Genomic DNA, 22,836 nt, shown 5'->3' with positions numbered 1-22,836 from the left:
ACATAATATTATATCTTCAGTGAGTCTGAATCAAATTCCTATTGGCCTTTGGACTTTGTTTAGCCAGCAGCCATGTCTGTCAGTCTGGGTTTCACAGTGGATCCCTCAGAACCAGAGAACCCTCTGAACCACAGAACCCTCAGAACCATGCACGTATAATTGTGTAAGAGAATCATATTTAGTATTTACTCCATTTTAATCTGCAATACTGGTTTAATGTTTTGTTCTCAGCAATTCCCACAAGATCTGCACGTATTCAACTTTTTACATAGCCTACAGCTAATGTCAATTCAGATTAAGGTTAGTCAGCTTTGCAAATAATCAAAATACACTAGCTACTTTCGCTGAGCAACTAATTTATGTTCTGCCATTGCATACTCATTATGACATAATTCTTTACTCATATTTTGACATTGTATTGTTTGCAAAGCTGGATTGCTGCACTAAAATCCTGTCCTAGCACACAGATACTAAAGCACCATCCCATTTTTAAGACATGCAAATATGTTTTGCAGTATAAAGGACCAACATTATTACGTTACAGTTAAATACAACTAGGAATGTGTTTGTGTAGCCTAATATTTTTGTCTTTTTAAGTCATTTACATAGTGCCTAAAGTCAATTTACCACACCAGTTCAAGAATGACCCCTAAAGATCTGACATTTATACACAGGAGAAGTTAGGTTATCATCGCATACACTTAGCCATCACCAATTTGGAGAGGATAGGCAGTAAACACATCTTTGCCTAGCCTCCACATCGATAACCGACAAACGATGTCCAATGTTGAAGCAATCGTTTATTTCAGTGAAGCCAATCCCCGTCTGTCTCTATGGTGTTTTTTTTTTGTGTGTTTTTTTTAACAAGTCGAAAATAGTTCGGGTTTTTCCGTGAAGGAGCAATTGGAACCGAGAGTTTTGCGCGCGAGCCATACCCTACATCAGTCGGTTTGGGTATAGCTGTACAATTGTTTTCATTTTATTGAACAAGGACTCACAAATATTTTAGATAATGGAATCAGGCAGCCAGGTAGGCCTTTATTGATTGATTGTAAATAAAATAAAAATTAAGGTCTCAGATTTATGCTAATGGTCATGTATTCTGTTACAGCAAGACTACATGTGTAAAATGGTAGGCTGGCTGTTCAAATTACGTTTTTTTTCTTTTTTAATTAACAATTTCCTTATTGTTTCTGTTTGTGTCATTTATTTAGCTCGTGTCCATTGGGACATTTCAAGTGCTTAAATTGCCCCTTGGATTTATCCGCGTTTTGGAATGGGTAAGTTGAGTGTTTGCAAAAAGACTTTGCATGACATAATTAAATAACAACGTGTTTACAGTGGCCAGTTGGGTTATTAATTATACTCATTATTTTCTAGACGTTGCCGTAACGCTGCATTGCAGGATTTACATGTGTGCACTAAACCACTCAGCGCTTTCATTGCGCCTTTCATGTTTACCCATGACTCGTTGTGTAAGTGGTGTCTGCGTAACTGTAAGGAAGCTTTTATTTAGCAATATTTATTACCATTACTCTCAGGTGAAACTTTTTATTTCCGTAATTACATTCCGTGTTGCCAATCCTCATGTTCCACTGACTCCGAGGAACCGTCCCGGCACACAATCAATCAGCGCGTGAACAATCTTTTTTCCCCCCGTGACCAACTGGTTCAAGTTTATGTAATGAATCGCGGCTCTATTAGGCTACAGTGATGTATATACTTGGTCTCCTTAGGGAGGCTGTAAAACATTGACATTTTGCATGAAAGTGAGCAGATCTCAATGAAGCAGGACACGGTCACATTGGTTGTTTCCGTGTGATTGCTAATCACGGTGATATTTGTGGGTCAGTCTAAAATAACAGACAGATGATTGGTTCTGTAGTGTTGTGTGTGTGTGTGTGTGTGTGTGTAATGTGTGCCTTATTTTAAGTGTGTGTTTGTTTTTCTATACTTGTGATGATAAAATTGTATTTGTAAAAAACAGAGCAAAAATGCTATTTTCGGTTTTGGATTTCGGTGAAGATTTGCAGTATGGGTGTACGGTTACGTTTAGGGGTACAGGAGAATAATATTTTGAATGTGCTTTAAATGTGCAGAAAAACAACCGTGTGTATGTGAGGGGGTGGCATACAGGGTCATTGATACAGGGTCAGTGACTCAAGAAGATCTAAACATATACCCATGAAACATATGCTATATGTATGGATAAATAATCCAACATTTTTCACCAGTAATGCTTTAAGAATTACCATTCTGAATTCAAAGTTGAGTTTTGTAATGGCATAAATACAGTACATGCTGTTATAGTGTGTTCTATTTAGTAGAATATTGAGATAATAAGATCTTACAGCATTGATTCAACTACAACCAGTCATCAGAATAGCCTGTTCTCCAAAAGAGGGGACTATGCGTGAAGAGTAACTACTGTACATGCACAGAAGCTCCGGGATGCTCTGGAATCTTCTGGTCCGGTGAACTAAAGATCAAGCAAGGGTTGGATCAGCGGCCTTAAAATGACTGTGGAAAAACATTAAGATGTACAGATGTTTCAGTTAATGGTGACAGCATTTATAAAAATACGTATCCCACGAACAAACATACACATGCACATGCACACACACACACACACACACACACACACAGGCTGTAACACGGAGTGACAGATGTCCGAACATGTAATGATGTTAGTGTCAAGGAGATGGTAGTGTGTTGAGAAGCGGTGCAGTGGAATGGAGGAGGAGTCTGTTTCAATATAACCAATCAGGAGCTGAGTGGGACTCACACAACTAACCCTCTGGCACCCTGGGATCGTCATTGGTTCAGCTCCGTTAGTAGGTGTGGCCAGCGTTGGACACAACAGATGAACAACATTTAGTCTTTTGCTATTACAGACTCTTATTAGCAGTTCTGGTGGCAAGTGGTCTTGGTCATTCTACACAACATTGCATCATTAGAGAAGTGTGTGTTGTGGTATGTCTTTGGCTAACAGTACAAATGAACGATGGGCTACACATTATTATATATATTGGGCCAAATTTGTTCAATGTTATTAAAAAAGAAAGGTGTTGAATGGGACTGAAGTCTTATTATTATGCCTCTGAAAGGTAAGAGTGTGTTTTAACCCGATTGTCCTTGTTTGCTGTCAGTCAGTCATCCTCCTTCTCCCGACTCTGTCCCCTGCTCTGTATGGTCTTCAGGAGGCAGGATGGAGGAAGACATCTGTCTTCTCATAATGACATTAGTTGTCTTAGAGCTAGAGGGCCTTCTGTTTTTTTAGGGGGTTGAAGATAAAACACAAATGCATAATCTCTCCAAGACCAAGAGTCTAATTAGAGTTGACATGGAGGCTTCTCAGGAGTGTCCACTGTATTAGAGGAATGACATGTCTCGAAACCGATGAAGAGTCATGCTTGTCAGTTCAGTTTGTTGATGACATGCTCACACTTATTCCAACATGTTTAAACATTACAAGTGACCTTTTAAATACACAATCGTGTTGTTTCAAACCAACACAGCTAATTCTAATCTGTTTGTAAAGGAGTGTTCCAGAGAATGATATTAGATGTATAACCTGCCAGGAGACAAGGATGTATGGGTCATCTCCCATTCTTGCTCTGTCACGTAGTCAGTATCTCAATTCTCCATACTGCTGTAAGCACCTCGCTCCCAAGTCATGCAGAAGCTGTCTTTTGAAATGTGCCCCAAACGCCTCTATCTGTGTGCATATATGTGGGCACTGGCCTGTGCGTATCTAGTATGTTTAAGCCATACGGCTGCTCTGCTGACTGAATAACCCTTATTTAAGCTATCAGGCACTTATTACAGTAATTAGGGTTAGGATTACAGTTCTTTACGCTAACCATAACTTCATCATAATACTGAACTAGTTGTTCTAGTTTACAGTAACAATCATGTTATCCTAAAACTGAACTAGCTGTTTTACAGTAGTTTACACTAACCATCACATCAATACTGAACTAGTTGTTTTAGTTTACACTAACAATCACTTCATCCTTATTCTGAACAAGTTGTTCTAGTTTACAGTAATAATCATGTTATCCTAATACTGAACTAGTTATTTTAGTTTACAGTAACAATCACATAATCCTAATACTGAATATGTTATTTAAAGATGCAGTACACACACTGTTTTGCCTTGTATTTTGCCTTGTATTTTGTAGGCTAGCCCTGTCTGTCAGAGGCTAGATTTCTTTCAGTGTACTGACAGCAGATCAACAGAAATGTATGACTTGTCAAATCAGTTATCAATATAGGATATGTGACAGTGTGACAGTGAAGTATTTAATACACCTCTCTTTGATAAATCTCTCAACTAGATACGTTGAGATTTAGCTATTTAGTTTTTCCAAATTACTAGTTTTATCCTTGTTGCATGCCTACCCACTCAAACCTAGGAAGCCTGCTACTTGACATCTGTTACAGAATATAGTGCAGCAGGGTCCCTAAGTCAAGTATTACAAACTCTGTGATAGTGACCCCGGAACCTAGCCTCATAAGGGGCAAAGTGAAGTGGGAGAGCAAAGCCAAAATGCTTCTCTAATTATGTAAATGAGGTGGTACTACAGCAAAGGAATTGCCATTCCATTCCAGATAATTATTGCTATTGAATGAATGCCGGGGGATTGGTGAAAAGAGATATGTCTCTAAGCATTTTTCTCTCCTTCATTCCTTCTATCTCCCTCCCTCTCGCTTTCTCTCTTCTGCTGAACATATATGACGCTTATCACCTGGGAAACGCGTGCTGGCATTTTGTTGAGGTTTGGGCCAGTTTTTACCAATATTTTATTCTGTTATTGGATTGGTTTTGATGATTCATTTGGTCCTGGACATTAGTGTCAAATCAGGGCAATTCCAAGGCTTCAAGAAACACATATCTGAATTCAAAGTGCCAAACAGAATGCAAAGCAATAAAATAATGAATTGCACCAACAGGCTGTAACATAGCCCTGCTTCCTTATACTAACGCAGAGAGGTGGTCATCCCCTCTGTCTCTTAGCCCTCAGACTATGAGCCTGGTCTTGGCTCAGTATGTGAGTCAGGCAGACAGTAGAAGGTTGCCTGTCCATCCTTGTTTGCTAGCAGAGGCCAACATCAGAGCGAGGAACAGAGTTAATGCTGGACGACACTGCCCAGAGAGTGAACCCCTCCCGGGTCAATATTTGGTTGTCTCACCTAGCAGTCTTAAAATGATGTATGTCACTTTGCATAAGACTGAATTACAAAAATATAAATGTGAATGTAAAATTACAGACGGGCACATTTAGGACTGGTTTTGCATGCACAGGTTAAGGCTAGTCCTGGACTAAAAAGCTCAATAGATTCTCCTTTGAGCGAGACCTTTTAGTCCCAGACTGGGTTTTATCTGTTTCAGTGAAATCAGACATTAGTTAGAGTCTTAGTGCTGGTTTCACAGACACAGATTAAGCCCAGTCTGGGACAAAAAAAAAACAAGATCAATGGAGTTTTCTATTTAAATAGATTTGTTTGACTAGGCTTAATCCGGGTCTAGTCTTGGGCTAAAAAATAAAGGTCAAAAGGGTTCAACATTAACTTAAAGAAAGTGTTTTATTCCAGACAATTCTCAGTTTGTGCCCTCAAAACCAACCCAAAATATTTTCAACATGTTTGTAGATGTATGACACAGACTCAGCTACGGGTGGATTGTGTAAATACCTTGCCTCAGATCTTATCTCTTTAGTAGAGAAAAATACTGTTTATGGATGTAAATTGACATTCTGCTAAAAGTGTCCATAATTGTACAATAACACTCACTAACAGGTTTGCATTTACAATCAAACCGGAACCATAGTTTGTAGATAAACAATAGCTGCTGTGTCACCGTCCTGACACAAACACTTGGGATTTTACTACTGCTGAGTGTACAGGGTACTAACACACACACACACACACAAACACACACACACACGTACAGTCAAATCATATCCCTGTTGGGTGGCCAAGGCTGACTAACTGCCATGACAGTCACCGCAGGCCAGGGGATGGGCCCTGGCTAGGTCACCTGACCAAGTAGCCATGGAAACCCCATAGGGAAAAGAGGAGCATGGAGAAGCACTGTTATAAAACTAAATGGAGATGTTCTGCCTGCCTGTGGTCAGTCAAGCCTGAAAAGATATGGGGGATGGGTTAAGGGCATGGGTTAAGCATGGCACAAAGCGTTTGTCATGTAGTGTGATCAACCTTCATAACTAAGTTCTACCATATTGTCTTGATTGGCACTGTTATCAGGGTTTGTTGGGTTAGTATTTCACTAAAACAGCATTATATATCTATGACACTCTACATTACTTTCTTAATAATATGACTTTCAGGACTGCATTTGTAGAAATAAAGGACTGCAAATTAAAAAGCACCCAAATGAAAATTTTTAACAAAGGAGATATATTTTATGCTTTTTAAACTATTATTTCCAACTGCCCACTGAACGCCACATAATTTCTCAATGTTTTCGGTAGATGATTGGAGTTTTTTCTTTTAACAGTGCGTAACATTGAGGTGGAGAAACACATCAGAATGTGTGTTTTGGGGAAGGTATGCTTGAGTATCACATACCCATATAGACACTTATCAGCTTGTGTTTGTGACTGAATTCTCCCCTAAAACAGGAGGCAACATTAGTGGAGGTCATGTCCATGTTTAGTTCTTCTAACCCCAGTGTAAGTAATTGTCTTATTGCTGGGTTCATGGCTCAGGGCGGTTGTGTAGACTCATTTTCACACTGAACTGTGATGGTGGATCTAAACATTGAATGACTTCAGACATGGTCCATTCTGGAGCTCTGCTTTCAGTCTCTCCCAGATGTCTGCAGTCGTTAGAGAGAAGATATCTGGCTTTTGGTTCACCAAATGGCACTTCATACTGCCACCTAACCTCTTGATTACATCAGGTGGATGGCAGAATGTTAGTGCCTAAGGGAATTCAACTGTATCTGATGAATGCTGCCATTAAAACGCCTCAGTGAAACTGACTGAATCACAGCATCCATATCATGTCTTTTTGTAGTCTGATCTTGATCCCTCTACTTTTAATCCCTGCACCACTCCTCCTAACCCCACACTCCTTTTAATCCCAACATTCTAACCCCCATACTCCTTTCTAACTCAACACTCCTTCTAACCACTCTTAAATCCCACACTGCATCAAACCCACACACTCATAAACCCCACACTCCTTATAACACCCACACTCCTAACCCCACATTCCTTCTAACCCCACATTACCAAACCCCACACTCCTAAACCCAACATTCCTTTTAACACCCACACTATCAAACCCCATACTCCGTCTAACACCCCTACTCCTAACCCCACACTCCTAACACCCACACTATCAAATCCCCCACTCCTTATAAATCCCACACTTGTAACCCCACACTCCTTCTAACACCCACAATATCAAATCCCACACTCCTTATAACACCCACACTCCTAACCCCTCATTCCTTCTAACCCCGCATTATCAAATCCCACACTCCTAAACCCCACATTCCTTTTAACACCCACACTATCAAATCCCACACTCCGTCTAACACCCCTACTCCTAACCCCACACTCCTTCTAACACCCACACTATCAAATCCCCCACTCCTTATAACTCCCACACTCATAACCCCACACTCCTTCTAACACCCACACTATCAAACCCCACACTCCTTATAACACCCATACTCCTAACCCCACATTCCTTCTAACCCCATATTACCAAACCCCACACTCCTAACCCCACATTATCAAACCCCACACTCCTAAACTCCTCACTCCTTATAACACCCACACTCCTAACCCCACATTCCTTCTAACACCCAAACTATCAAACCCCAAACTCCTTCTAACACCCACACTCCTAACCCCACATTCCTTCTAACCCCACATTACCAAACCCCACACTCCTAAACTCCACATTCCTTTTAACACCCACACTATCAAACCCCACACTCCGTGTAACATCCCCACTCCTAACCCCCCACTCCTAACACCCACACTATCAAACCCCACACTCCTTATAACACCCACACTCCTAACCCCACATTCCTTCTAACCCCACATTATCAAACCCCACACTCCTTCTAACACCCACACTATCAAACCCCATACTCCGTCTAACACCCCTACCCCTAACCCCACACTCCTTCTAACACCCACACTATCAAACCCCACACTCCTTCTAACACCCACACTATCAAACCCCATACTCCGTCTAACACCCCTACCCCTAACCCCAAACTCCTTCTAACACCCACACTCCTAACCCCACATTCCTTCTAACCCCACATTACCAAACCCCACACTCCTAAACTCCACATTCCTTTTAACACCCACACTATCAAACCCCACACTCCGTGTAACATCCCCACTCCTAACCCCCCACTCCTAACACCCACACTATCAAACCCCACACTCCTTATAACACCCACACTCCTAACCCCACATTCCTTCTAACCCCACATTATCAAACCCCACACTCCTTCTAACACCCACACTATCAAACCCCATACTCCGTCTAACACCCCTACCCCTAACCCCACACTCCTTCTAACACCCACACTATCAAATCCCACACTCCTTATAACTCCCACACTCGTAACCCCACACTCCTTCTAACACCCACAATATCAAATCCCACACTCCTTCTAACACCCACACTATCAAACCCCCCATTCCTAAACACCACACTCCTTCTAACACCCACACTCCTAACCCCACATTCCTTCTAACACCCAAACTATCAAACCCCAAACTCCTTCTAACACCCACACTCCTAAACCCCACATTCCTTCTAACACCCAAACTATCAAACCCCACACTCCTTCTAACCCCTCATTCCTTCTAACCCCGCATTATCAAATCCCACACTCCTAAACCCCACATTCCTTTTAACACCCACACTATCAAATCCCACACTCCGTCTAACACCCCTACTCCTAACCCCACACTCCTTCTAACACCCACACTATCAAATCCCCCACTCCTTATAACTCCCACACTCATAACCCCACACTCCTTATAACACCCATACTCCTAACCCCACATTCCTTCTAACCCCATATTACCAAACCCCACACTCCTAACCCCACATTATCAAACCCCACACTCCTAAACTCCTCACTCCTTATAACACCCACACTCCTAACCCCACATTCCTTCTAACACCCAAACTATCAAACCCCAAACTCCTTCTAACACCCACACTCCTAACCCCACATTCCTTCTAACCCCACATTACCAAACCCCACACTCCTAAACTCCACATTCCTTTTAACACCCACACTATCAAACCCCACACTCCGTGTAACATCCCCACTCCTAACCCCCCACTCCTAACACCCACACTATCAAACCCCACACTCCTTATAACACCCACACTCCTAACCCCACATTCCTTCTAACCCCACATTATCAAACCCCACACTCCTTCTAACACCCACACTATCAAACCCCATACTCCGTCTAACACCCCTACCCCTAACCCCACACTCCTTCTAACACCCACACTATCAAATCCCACACTCCTTATAACTCCCACACTCGTAACCCCACACTCCTTCTAACACCCACAATATCAAATCCCACACTCCTTCTAACACCCACACTATCAAACCCCCCATTCCTAAACACCACACTCCTTCTAACACCCACACTCCTAACCCCACATTCCTTCTAACACCCAAACTATCAAACCCCAAACTCCTTCTAACACCCACACTCCTAAACCCCACATTCCTTCTAACACCCAAACTATCAAACCCCACACTCCTTCTAACACCCACATTCCTTTTAACCCCCCACTCCTTCAAGTCTACTCTGTTGTTTTTGTTCTTTATTCTCATTAAGTACATGAGCCTCTTATCCCACCCCTACTGTTCATGTCTTTATTCTTGGGGGCTTAGTGATCTATCGTGTGTTTGTGTGTGTGTGTGTGTGTGTGTGTGCCTGGGAGCTGTGTAGGTACAATTTCCTCCAGTAGGACAAAACTTATCATCCTTTCCCAAGCCCTCGTCCTAGCCTGTTTCCCAGCGGCCTCCCACTCTACATCCGAGCCCTCATCCCGGACTCTCTCCCTGGCCTCATCCCTCCTGCAGGAGCCCAGCTGGGAGAGGCTGATAAACACACAGGGCTTAGCACACATTCCCCTTCTCAATGCCACGCTCGCCTGTTCAAAGACCTCCGCCATAAACTAGAGGGGTAAATCATAGGGGATGGAGGCAGCTGCAGGAAAGAGAGGCCTGGAGATTACACTTGGGAAGGGGGCGGGCCTGGCAGGCTGATAGCATAATGTGATGTTGGACTCTCTCTCTTCCTGTCTCACACACCCTCGCTTGCTGTGTGTAACTTGTGTAAATGTGAAACGTGTTGGCATGTGTGTACGCATGCTTTCGTTCATGCTTGTTTGCTTTTCATAAGCCCATTATACCTCTGGACCAAAACAGAGTGATGCGAGTGGTGAACAGCCTATTCCAGTCCGTATCAGAATCACGTTTAATCGCTAAGTACATTAATAGATATTCAGCATTTTGCTTGATGTCTTGGTGCTGCTAGTAGTAGGAAACATACAGTATAGGAACAGAACACAGCAAATCTATGCACATGTATAGTTATATACAACTGGTTTTGAGCATATAATATACATGGATTTACAGTTGATGTACATATATACATTATCAGTATAATATGTCTAGATGCTGGGAGATGAGCAGGTTTGAGTGCAGCTATTTAGTTAACAGCTTGGAGGTAACTTGATGTGGGGAACAAAGTCTTATTCTCTGCAGGGTTGATAGCTGGACACTGAGGGCCACAGCACGGGGAAAGAATCTGTTCAGGACAGGGTAGGATTTAAGGTCATGATTGAAGGTTACTGCCCCCTGCCCTTCTATGGCTGCAGGAGGATGTTTGGAATAGTGGGTAACCAGGGTTGGTAGTGGTCAACAATGGTTTAACCTACATGCTTCCTAGCCCCAAAGTCATGTAGGACCTTGATGTAGGGCAGGAGGCAGCTGATGACCATTTCTGCAGTCTGTACAATGCGTTGCAGTTTACCCCTGCAGCAGGCAGACCCAAACCAGACGGTGATTGAGGAGGGAATTACAGGAGTAAATGGGAGATGTTCTTTTGGCTGATGCAGGTATGTCTCAGGGAGGAGAAGGTACCTAGAAGTACAGAAGGTGTTACTCCAGGCCTCCTGCCGTGTTTCTGTGCTTGAGATTAGGCAATATGAAGAGACTTCCCGGGAACCTGGCTCCTGGCCTAACCCACCGTAACATCCTGCTCCCCTGACTGACTAACCCTAACCCACCGTAACATCCTGCTCCCCTGACTGACTAACCCTAACCCACCGTAACATCCTGCTCCCCTGACTGACTAACCCTAACCCACCGTAACATCCTGCTCCCCTGACTGACTAACCCTAACCCACCGTAACATACTGCTCCCCTGACTGACTTACCCTAACCCACCGTAACATCCTGCTCCCCTGACTGACTAACCCTAACCCACCGTAACATCCTGCTCCCCTGACTGACTAACCCTAACCCACCGTAACATACTGCTCCCCTGACTGACTTACCCTAACCCACCGTAACATCCTGCTCCCCTGACTGACTTACCCTAACCCACTGTAACATCCTGCTCCCCTGAGCGACTAACCCCAACCCTAGCCCACTGTAATATCCTGCTCACCTGAATGACTAACCCCAACTTTAGCCCACTGTAACATCCTGCTCCCCTGAGTGACTAACCATAACCCAAGCCCACTGTAACATCCTGCTCACCTGAATGACTAACCCCAACCCTAGCCCACTGTAACATCCTGCTCCCCTGATTGACTTACCCTAGCCCACTGTAAAATCCTACTCCCCTGACTGACTAACCCTAACCCACCGTAACATCCTGCTCCCCTGACTGACTTACCCTAACCCACCGTAACATCCTGCTCCCCTGACTGACTAACCCCAACCCAAGCCCACTGTAACATCCTGCTCACCTGAATGACTAACCCCAACCCTAGCCCACTGTAACATCCTGCTCCCCTGATTGACTAACCCTAACCCTAGCCCACTGTAACATCCTACTCCCCTGAGTGACTTATCCTAACTCTAGCCCACTGTAACATCCTGCTCACCTGAATGACTAACCCCAACCCTAGCCCACTGTAACATCCTGCTCCCCTGACTGACTAACCCTAGTCCAATGTAACATTCTGCTCCCCTGACTGACTAACCCTAGTCCAATGTAACATTCTGCTCCCCTGACTGAGTAACCATAACCTACTGTAACATCTTGCTCTCCTGTCTGCTGGACACAGTCTGTTCTCCACCATAGCCACACCACCCCAGGGAGAATCTAGAACTCTCCAGAGCAGCTAGCAGGCATATGTGGTTTTTGTACAATCTGGGAAAAGACAGAGAGCAGGGATATGAATTGACCTGGATGGAGCTATACCTTTAGCCATATTTTATTAATTCAAGGCAGAACAGGTGTGTGTCATGGGGAAGGAAATGTGTATCCCTATAAAAAAAAAAAATTAACTGTGATTGGATAAGTGTTGTTCTTTATCTCACTCACACACACACACACAGACACAAATTCTCTATGTATATAGCACTAACAGCTGATTGGCTACAAGAAGCTCTGTTGATTACGAGATGAAATAAGGCAATTTTAACCCCAGCCAAACAGTAGAGTCCACATTCTATAGCACAAAACTTTTCCTCCAATATCCACTTACCAACACAAGGTGGCACATGTCACCAGATATTGGCTATGGAGGTGCCCAATACATGACAAAGGGATGTTCAGTTATTATACATAAAGTTCAAGCATTTTCACTCTAGTTTGTTAAAGTTATTTGAATGCCTCATTTAGATTTATTAAAAGTGAAATGTTTCCAATGAATTGTCTGGGTGTAATAGTAAGGCTATGGCCTTCAACTCTGCCAAGTGCTCAGGAGTACCCAATGCCTCCAGTAGAGGGGACCAAACTGAACTACTGACTGTAAGGATCGAACCAACTGATGGAATAGAGTGGACCCAAAACAACAACCCACCGAATTTTCAGTCATTTACAATAGGTAGATCATTGCGTATTAATTGTGTGTAGAAGTAATGATCACATGGGGCTGAGATATTGTAAGCCCTCATCAATAGAGTAGGTGTGGTTCTGGTTATTACCACATGAACCAGGTACAGTGTAGAATGGCTTTTCTGTCACTGTTGATCTTTTTGATTGATGACAAGGCCTCATCTCAGTGCCTGTGTCGTCCCTTAATGCGCTTTTGTCATGTAGTGCAGCATGAACAATGGACAGTAAAGAGGCTGATGATGCTCTTTTTCAACCTGTTGTCAATTGATCCATAATGGCGTATGCTTCCTAACTTGACAGATTGATGTCCCTGTAGTTTAATTGACTGGGAGTTATATTTGATGACTACATGTTCCCTTCATTTCTTTGAGCAGTGTATTTTACTCTTTATTAATCAAAGATTTTCTTTCAAAGGCTGTCCTAGATCTAAACTTAATAATCAGATAATGGCAGTCTGGCAGTCTTTAATTATCCTCTTCAGTAGTTGAACACCATTGAAAATGAATTGTAATCTCTGTTCTTGTCAGTCTGGCCATCCAGCTGCCTGTAATGGTGGACTGGACCTGCATGCCAAGTAGATGTCAGCTATAATTGTGGTGTCCATGTTTTTGAGGAGCCTGTAGGCAAACAGCTTTAAATTAGAAATGGGCTCTGAGAGTGAAGGTGGAGAGGAGGGTATGGTGTCTGCTGCAGGGAGGCATTTGGAGGGACTTGCTGCTTCTCTCTTTACCTCCAGGGGGAACTCTACGTGTCTTTGATAAAGAAACTAGGTGCTTCATATCAGTGTCTACAAGTGAGACAATGAAATTACTATTATCAGGGTGTATATCAGAAATAGTACAAGAGACTTATTTCAAACCACGGATGGGAAAAAAGTGAACCATTCAAATGATAGGCCTATCGTTCCTCCTTACGCCAGTGCAGTTCTCTGGGATTTCTTCCATCCAAAGTCTGTATTTTTTAGTGGCTGATTCAGTCTTCTATGGACAGGTTTCAGCTTCAAGAGGTCTGGTTATGTTGGTGGCGGGAGGTAACAGCCATGAGTTTGCTCACATAAATATGTATTTCTGAAATTTCAGCAATGCTTTTCCATTTTAAGCCACGCCTCTTCATACTTTGAATAGCTCAAATCAAGTTATTACTATTATAGGCCGCAGAAAGGCACAGCAGTAAAGTTACTGCCTTGCAGTTAACTGCCTCATTGTAGTGAGTATGGGAGTGTTCATTCTTTGGAATGCAAAAATAATTTGGTGGAAATGCATTATATCTGTTCAGAATACCTAATAATTTTTCTTAAATTTTTTTTATTGAATATGTCTTCATTGCTAAAAGGTTCTTAGTTTGTATTTGTTAAAGAAGTTAAATGCAATGGCAGACTCAGAAACAATTAAAAGGGTACCAGCTGCATGTGATGGGGCACCAACGCGCATACATTTGTGATGCATTTATGGTGAAACAGTTCCAAACCCTGGTTAAGATAAAAGTGTTTACATACACTTAGGTTGAAGTCATGGAAACATTTTCTGACCACTCCACAGATTTCATGTTAAAAACTATAGTTCTGTCAAGTTGGTTAGGACATCATCTTTTTTGCAACAATTGTTTACAGAGAGATTATTTCACTTTGCTGCAGGGGGGTCTGGTGCATTTCACAAAATAGATGGCATCATGAGTAAGGAAAATTATGTGGATATTTTGAGGCAAAATCTCAAGACATCAGTCAGGAAGTTTAAGCTTGTTCGCAAATCGGTCTGCCAAATGAACAATGATCCCAAGCATACTTCCAAAGTTGTGGCAAAATGGCTTAAGGAAAACAAAGTCAAGGTATTGGAGTGGCCAACACAAAGCCCTGACCTCCATCCTATACTGTTGGGCAGAACTATAAAAGCGTGTGCAAGCAAGGAGGCCTAAAAACCTAACTTGGTTGCAACTGTTCTGTCAGGAGGAATAGACCAAAAATTACCAAACTTGTTGTGGGAAGCTTGTAGAAGGCTAGCCGAAAGGTTTGACCAAAGTTAAACAATTTAATGGCAATGCTACCAAATACTATTTGAGTGTATGTAGACTTCTGAACCACTGGGAATGGGATGAAATAAAATATAAGCTGAAAAAATCATTCTCTCTTCTATTATTCTGACATTTCACATTCTGAAATGAAGTGTTAGTCCTAACTGACAGGGAAATGTATGTCAGGAAAAGGGATTAAATGTCAGGAATTGTGAACAACTGAGTTTAAATGTATTTGGCTAAGGTATATATAAACTCTCGACATTGTCAGTGTATGGATAGTCAGGGTGGTGGAATCAGAGTAGATAAAAGTTAAAGATATTACTACACTTTCTATTTGTTTTGAGTTGGATCAAGTCCACCAGTTATCATAGAAATGGCTAAGTAAGCTACATAGAAATTCATCCTCTAGCATATTGTATAACATGGTATGCAGCTTAAAAACCTGAACAAACCAGAAAATGCAGTCTACACACATTAGTAATGCATCTTAAGTAAGCAATCTTTCCGTTGGTTTAAATGTATCTCACATTGCTATGTAACCAACCCCACACACTATAGTGGGATGTGAAGGTTACAGCTCAGACTGTAACCTTCACCAAATTGTCCCCTCTTTTAAGTTTGTTTAAAATATTTATTTCTACAAAATAGTTTGAAGTGCCTGAGATATTCTCCAGTAAAATATTATCGCCTGTCCGTCAATTAGCATTGACTTGTAGTCTCCTCATACTCACTTAAGTAACTCTCAGTACTACCTTCCCACCAAACCACCCTGAACTAACTGATATTATTCCAGTTCTGTAAGGGAGGAGACAAGTCATGTTTCATAAACGTTCAGTCTTGTAAACATTAGAGGCAGGATTGAACTCTGTGCACCTTTAAATAAATGTAATGGAAATGTTTATTTAATGTAACGTGTCCAAATAAGTAATGTGCAATAGCTGCCGTTCAGGGAGAGTGGTGAACATGTTGAACAAGCAGATATCAGATGAGTGAATAATGTTGTCAAATGTTTCTTTTCGTGCCGCATGTTTATGCCCTAATACCAGTGCTGTAGTGGAACAGGTCAAAATGTGAATAATACTGTTGTGTCTGTCTGTTTCATAGTGGACCATCTAAGTCATCTGAGTAATATAAATCAGAAAAAATATAATTCCTACAGAAGATGAGAAATGTTTTCTATCTCTACATGGCTTAAAAGCAAGCTCAATATCTGCAATACAGGCAAGTGGGTGTTGAGAGCCTTAGCCATTCTGCTCTAGGCAATCAGCTACCATAGCTCATCAGACCTGCAACTTAAAGTCCCCATGCAGTCTTTTTAATTAGATTTTTAAGTAATCCCTTTCATGTCTAATATAACTACAAAATATATGTGTAATTAAGTATTTCCCTGCGCCTGCATTGACCCTTGACATGCTAGTTAAGTCTGATTGTTTAGGGGTTAGGAAACTGATTTAACAATTTCTCAACATAGACCTGATTTGCTGATAGGATGGTCAAGAGCCTCATCACCTAACCCAGATGACCCTGTCACTGGACTATTATAATCAAGCCTTGTAATGCAGTTCACTAATATTACCATGCCGCCAAAACAAGATGCAAATTCAGTAATTTTTTACGCAATTGCAAGAATTATCATGTTACCAAAAATAGGGTTTCTGGGTGTACAGACTATTAAAGTCTGCTACAGGTTTCCCCTCTGTCTTAACCTTACTTACTATTTGATGGATGAGCACTCCAGAATGGATGTCCGTTGCTGTGTATTTGTGTTTAATTCTGCTGGGTAAATCCACCGCTGAGAGAGAGGTACTTTATTATTTACCTGTATGTGTGTGTGTGTGTGTGTGTGTGTATGTCTACATGAAACTGACCATTGCTTTGCCAGCCAAAAGACCAACATAATCCGTTGAAGGGATTAGAGTTGTTAGCTTAGCGTTCATTTTTATCTGTAACCCAACTAATTTATAGCGGAGAGGAAATTATAACAAAGCCGTTCTAATTTTTTGTGTTCTTTCAAAGGACACTACAGATACAGACTCAATCAGTTGTTTAATGTTGTTTAAGTTGTCTTGTGGATTCTCCTGAACAGAGTTCCAGTTCAACAATGTTTTTGTTTGTTGTGTCTTTCAACAGCTTTTTGCCATTTTTGCATTTGCAACATGTGGGGGCTACAGCGGACAGCTGCGGGTTAGTGTGGACTGCCAGCTTGACAAGGCCAGCAGCAACCTCAGTATTGGTATTGATTTTGCTTATCCTTTTAGGTAAGAAACTCACTGAATGTCTTACATATAGTAACACCAAGCTGACCACCAGAGTTGAAGTCTAAAACTGCCTTGGTTGGCTTTGTTTCTTGCTGTCTCTGTTTCTTGTCTGTGTTTCTTGTGGTCTGTGTGTCTTCTCAGTTTTTTTTGTTGTCTGTCGTTCTTGTTGTCTGTTTCTTCTCTGTGTTTCTTGTTGTTTGTATGTGTGTCTGTTTAAGAAATGTTTCAACACCAGCTTAGCAGTGAATTACTGAGTCAACTTAACATTTCTAACACCATATGTAGGATTTAGTCAAGCCAAGTGAAGTCCATCTGTGTGGCAATCTGAAAGCCATAATGCTGACAAACAAAGTGAAAACTGATTAACACCAGATGTGTGTATATATAGATAGTTGTATGAAAAGATTTGGGCACCCCTGACAATTTCCATGATTTTCATTTATAAATAATTGCGTGTTTGGATCAGCAATTACATTTTAATCTATCAAATAACTGATGGACACAGTAAAATTTCACAGTGAAATTAGGTTTATTGGATTAAATGTACAATATGTATCAAAACAAAATTAGACAGGTACATAAATTTGGACACCCCATCAGAAAAATCACATCAATATTTAGTAGAGCCTCCTTTTGCAAAAATAACAGCCTCTAGACGCTTCCTATAGCCTCTAATGAGTGTCTGGATGAAGGTATTTTGGACAATTCCTCCTCACAAAACATCTCCAGTTCAGTTAGGTTTGATGGTTGCCGAGCATGGCCAGCCCACTTCAAATCATGACACAGATTCTCAATGATATTCAGGTCTGGGGACTGGGATGGCCATTCCAGAACATTGTACTTGTTCCTCTGCATAAATGCCTGGGTAGATTTTGAGCAGTGTTTTGTCTTGTTGAAATATCCAGCCCTGGTGTAACTTCAACTTTGTGACTGATTCTTCATATTCTAAAAAATCTGCTGATATTGAGTGGAATCCATGCGACCCTCAACTTTAACAAGATTCCCAGTACTGGCACTGGCCACACAGCCCCACAACATGATGGAACCTCCACCAAATGTTTCTGTTGGTAGCAAGTGTTTTTCTTGGAAGGCTTTGTTCTTTTGCCGCCATGCATAACGCCCCTTGTCATGACCAAATAACTCAATCTTTGTTTCATCAGTCCACAGCACCTTATTCCAAAATGAAGTTGGCTTGTCCAAATGTGCGTTTGCATACCTCAAGTGACTCTGTGGCGGGGGTGCAGAAAAGGCTTCTTCCACATCACTCTCCTGTACAGCTTCTCCTTGTGCAAAGTGAGCTGAATTGTTGAACGATTCAGTGACACCATCTGCAGCAAGATGATGTAGTAGGTCTTTTGAGGTGGTCTGTTTTTGACCGTTCTCACCATCCTTCGCCTTTGCCTCTCCGATATTTTACTTGGCCTGCCACTTCTGGCCTTAACAAGAACTGTGCCTGTGGTCTTCCATTTCCTCACTATGCTCCTCACAGTGGACACTGACAGCTTAAATCTCTGCGATAGCTTTTTGTAGCCTTCCCCTAAACCATAATGTTGAACAATCTTTGTTTTCAGGTCATTTGAGAGTTGTTTTGAGGCCCCCATGTTGCCACGCTTCAGAGGAGAGTCAAAGAGACCAACAACTTGCAATTGGCCACCTTAAATACCTTTTCTCATGATTGGATGCACTTGTCTATGAGTTCACCAAACCAATTGTGTGTTCCAATTAATCAGTGCCAAGTAGTTACAGGTATTCAAATCAACAAAATGACAAGGGTGCCCACATTTTTGCATAGCCTATTTTTCACATCTGATTTATTTTCATACAACTTAATATTGCTACGCTAAAAATCTTTGTCTGGAAAATACCCCAGTACTCAGCTTTTATTAGAAAAATGATTGGCATGCCACTGTGATCATTTTCTGTGACGACAGAGTATATTATTATGCAGCCTCAGAGGTTTTTCATACCACTGTATGTAAATGCTGTCATTGGTCGCTAATATGCTACTAAAAGATAAGATCATTGTGGTCTTTTTCAACCGTGTTTCCGACCCTTCTGTCCCCCTCTGTGGCAGGTTGCACCAGGTGTCTTTTGAGGTGCCGCTGTGTGAAGGAAGAAAGAGGGAGAGGCTCTTCCTAATTGGGGACTACTCCTCTTCCGCTGAGTTCTTTGTTACCATCGCTGTGTTCGCCTTCCTCTACTCTCTCATGGCCACCACAATCTACATTTTCTTCCAGAACAAGTACCGTGAGAACAACAGAGGCCCTTTCATCGTGAGCTTTTCACTTTTTCTGTGTACAAAACATACTGATTTTATCCCGTTTTTGAGTGGCTGTAGTGTAATACTTCCAGTGAGCAATGTATCATATAAGCTGTATTCTGTACAACACTGTATGCTGTACTCAGTCCCTGCACTTTAGACATTGGCCGGTTGTGGAAATAGTGACTTGTACTCAGTAACACGTCCCTGTCATCCCTCAGGACTTTATAGTAACAGTGGTGTTCTCCTTCATGTGGCTGGTCAGTTCTTCGGCCTGGGCTAAGGCCCTTTCAGACGTCAAGTTGGCCACTGACCCGGAGGAGGTGCAGGAACTCATGTCTGCCTGTAAAGTCATGACCAACAAGTGTGGCTCAGTGCACGGGCCCCGCTGGTCAAGCCTTAACACCTCTGTGGTACGCCGACTTGTGATCTCCACACTGCCACAACACACAAACCAAATATATGGTTTCATGTAAACTGTGTATTTGTTTGCTTTGCCCTGATTATCTCATGTCCTTTCCCAGGTGTTTGGCTTCCTAAACTTTGTCCTGTGGGCAGGGAACATCTGGTTTGTCTTCAAGGAGACTAGCTGGCACAAGGGAGGACCAGCTCGGTTTGCTGGAGCACCACCCGCAAAACAGGCAGGGACCTTCAACCAGCAGCAGACCTACAATCAGGACAGCTTTGACCAGCCGGGAGGCTACAATGCCCAGGGAGACTTGGAGCAGGCATCAGAATACAGCCCTGTGGGTGGCCCTATCTCCTATTCCAATCAGATGTAGTCTTGCAGTCAAATTGAACACGAGAGAATAGGCCAAGTTAAGTCAGGGGCTGAAGGGTTTTAGAGGGAGGCCTAACTCAGTAAAATCCTCTGATGCGTCTTGTTGTTGGTGTCCTGTTTGTGCAAAATAAAAAAGAATGCCCAAGTTTGTCCAAATTACTTACAAGCAGTTCTTAGCTATGTAGAAATATTCTGGCGCCAGAAAATGGAAAATGATCGATTGGTACAGTTACAGGCGTAGGTATTTTGGTGCGTTATACAAAGTCTAGATTTTGGTTAGTTTTTAGATGTTGTTCTGAATGTTGTATTGCCAGTTGTTTGAGTCTGTTAAAAGTATCGCATTTTCTGTGCCACAGACTTTTTTATCTGGACATATTTTTTTACTTGTTTGTACTGTTGTGGAAGAGACATGTGGTCTACATGTGTATACTTCATGAAGTTTCCTAAGTGTTGTTGAAACAGTGCATGAAGTTGTTCTAGGTGTTAATATGACTGTTTGTGCAAATTCTAATAACAAAACCAGCAACTAAGAGTTTCAGAAAAGTAGTTAGTCAGTAGTTTTACACTGCATCTCCATACATACATTTATTTCAAGACTTTCCTTTACTTGCCATTATGATAAAATTAGATACATATTTTTTATTTAGAATGATTATTTAAATGTCATCTAAGTTTAGGGTAGCCTAGTGCTTACAGCGTTATTGAAATGGACAGTGAAAAATCTTGTTTTGTACTTGAGCAAGGCAGGTAACCATAATTGACACACATATACACACACACATATTTTTTCATTACCCAGTGCCCTTGAAGGCTTTTTGTGTGTTGGTTTGAGGGAAGAGTATTTACGACACACAGGCAGAATTACCCTGTCTCCATAAACAAATATACCGTGTCATTACACTTGATCAATGGTATTTTGTTTGTTGGTTTGTGGAGTGTTTTTGATGTTGGTGTTAACAAATGTATATGGTAAAAGTGTGCATACACTTTGTTTCTAAATGGTCACTCATGATTCAAATGAAAGCCATGTCATACACCTAGAGCTATCTAGCTGAGGCTAGCAAGACAATAGGCTTCAGTGAAAAAGGGCCATGATAACCTTGTTGCATAAAACAGTGAGCTCAACCAAAGTTGTCAAACAAACACAATGCATTTGATATGTCATGTCATATGTCTGTCTTGAATTCTATAATCAAAGAAATTCAGGTTTGTATGAATCTTTCAAAAGTGTGTGCAATAAACAGACATCTGAGACTGTCTAATAATATATGATAATTATGAATTGTGCAACCCTGTCTCTTGAACTTTGAAGCATGTGGTTTGCAGATAAAAAAGAAATAATGAACTTATCTATGTACTTGCTATTCTGTCTGTATAACAATATAATGTAAACAATGATAACTGAGTGTGGATTCTATTTCTAAGCATTTTTAACAATGCTAAAATAAAGATGTTGAACAAATTCATGCTCAATGAGTGTTCTCTTTCTGGTCAAAGAGAGCTTTTGGAAAACATGAGTAGCCAGGCTCCAGCACTCCAGCACATACCAATCGTATGTCCCAGGGCCACTCAGTACCCATAGCAATGGGAGAATGATTTACTGATGCCGTTATGTCTCTATAATCAAAATAATCAGTGTCTGCTCAACAAGAATAAGCTAACAGGAATGTTTGTTCAGTGACTATTTGCCTTTGTGCCTTGGAATAATGATTGATTGCTTACTGCTATTCTCTGAGAAATGCACTTCTGGTCATCTCTCAGAAGGTCACAGTGATAATTATTGTCACAATTATCACAGTGATAATTATCACAATAATGATCACTGTCTCTGTGATAATTATTTTGGCCCCAGTAAACAGAACCCAAGTGTAATCTAAATCTTCAAAAAGGTGGGGCAGGGGCAACAGAAGACTGGAAAAGTTGGGTAATGCTAAAAAACTAAAGCTAGTGGAATATCACACAATTAATTATGTCAATTGGCAACAGGTCAGTACCATGATTGGGTATTAAATGATCATTCCAGAGAGGATGGGTCTGTCAAAAGTGCTGATGGGGAGGGGTTCCCCACTCTGAAAGACTTTGCAGGCAAATAGTGTAACAATTTACATAATGTATTTAAAAGATTAAAAGGGAAATCTCTGTATGCAAGGGAGAAGGACGAAAACCTTGGTGCCCTCTGGCGGCACAACATTAGAAACAGATTCTGTAGTAGAAATCACTGCATGGATTCAGGAACACTTCCGAAAACCATTGTCTGTGAACACAGTACGTCGCCGCATCCACAAATACAAGTTCAAACTCTACCATGCAAATAAGAAGCCATATACAGGTGCTGGTCATAAAATTTGAATATCATCAAAAAGTTGATTTCTTTCAGTAATTCCATTCAAAAAGTGAAACTTGTATAATGTA

General features: G+C 41.6%; 1 protein-coding gene across 1 annotated transcript; it reads left to right on the top strand.

Annotated features, from left to right (window-relative positions):
• Positions 1-917: 917 nt before the first annotated feature.
• LOC105017245 (synaptoporin) lies at positions 918-21,868 on the top strand. The gene is made up of 6 exons (XM_010881669.5): positions 918-1,030; positions 1,215-1,280; positions 17,256-17,383; positions 19,458-19,656; positions 19,865-20,056; positions 20,168-21,868. The coding sequence occupies exons 1-6, from the start codon at positions 1,013-1,015 to the stop codon at positions 20,423-20,425; spliced, it is 861 nt and encodes a 286-aa protein (XP_010879971.2). The 5' UTR covers positions 918-1,012; the 3' UTR covers positions 20,426-21,868.
• The last annotated feature ends 968 nt before the right edge of the window (positions 21,869-22,836 follow it).

Source organism: Esox lucius, chromosome 17 (assembly GCF_011004845.1).
Source record: "Esox lucius isolate fEsoLuc1 chromosome 17, fEsoLuc1.pri, whole genome shotgun sequence".
NCBI lineage: Eukaryota > Metazoa > Chordata > Actinopteri > Esociformes > Esocidae > Esox > Esox lucius.
The sequence above is the reverse complement of the archived record's forward strand: the minus strand, read 5'-3'. Positions and strand labels throughout refer to the sequence as shown.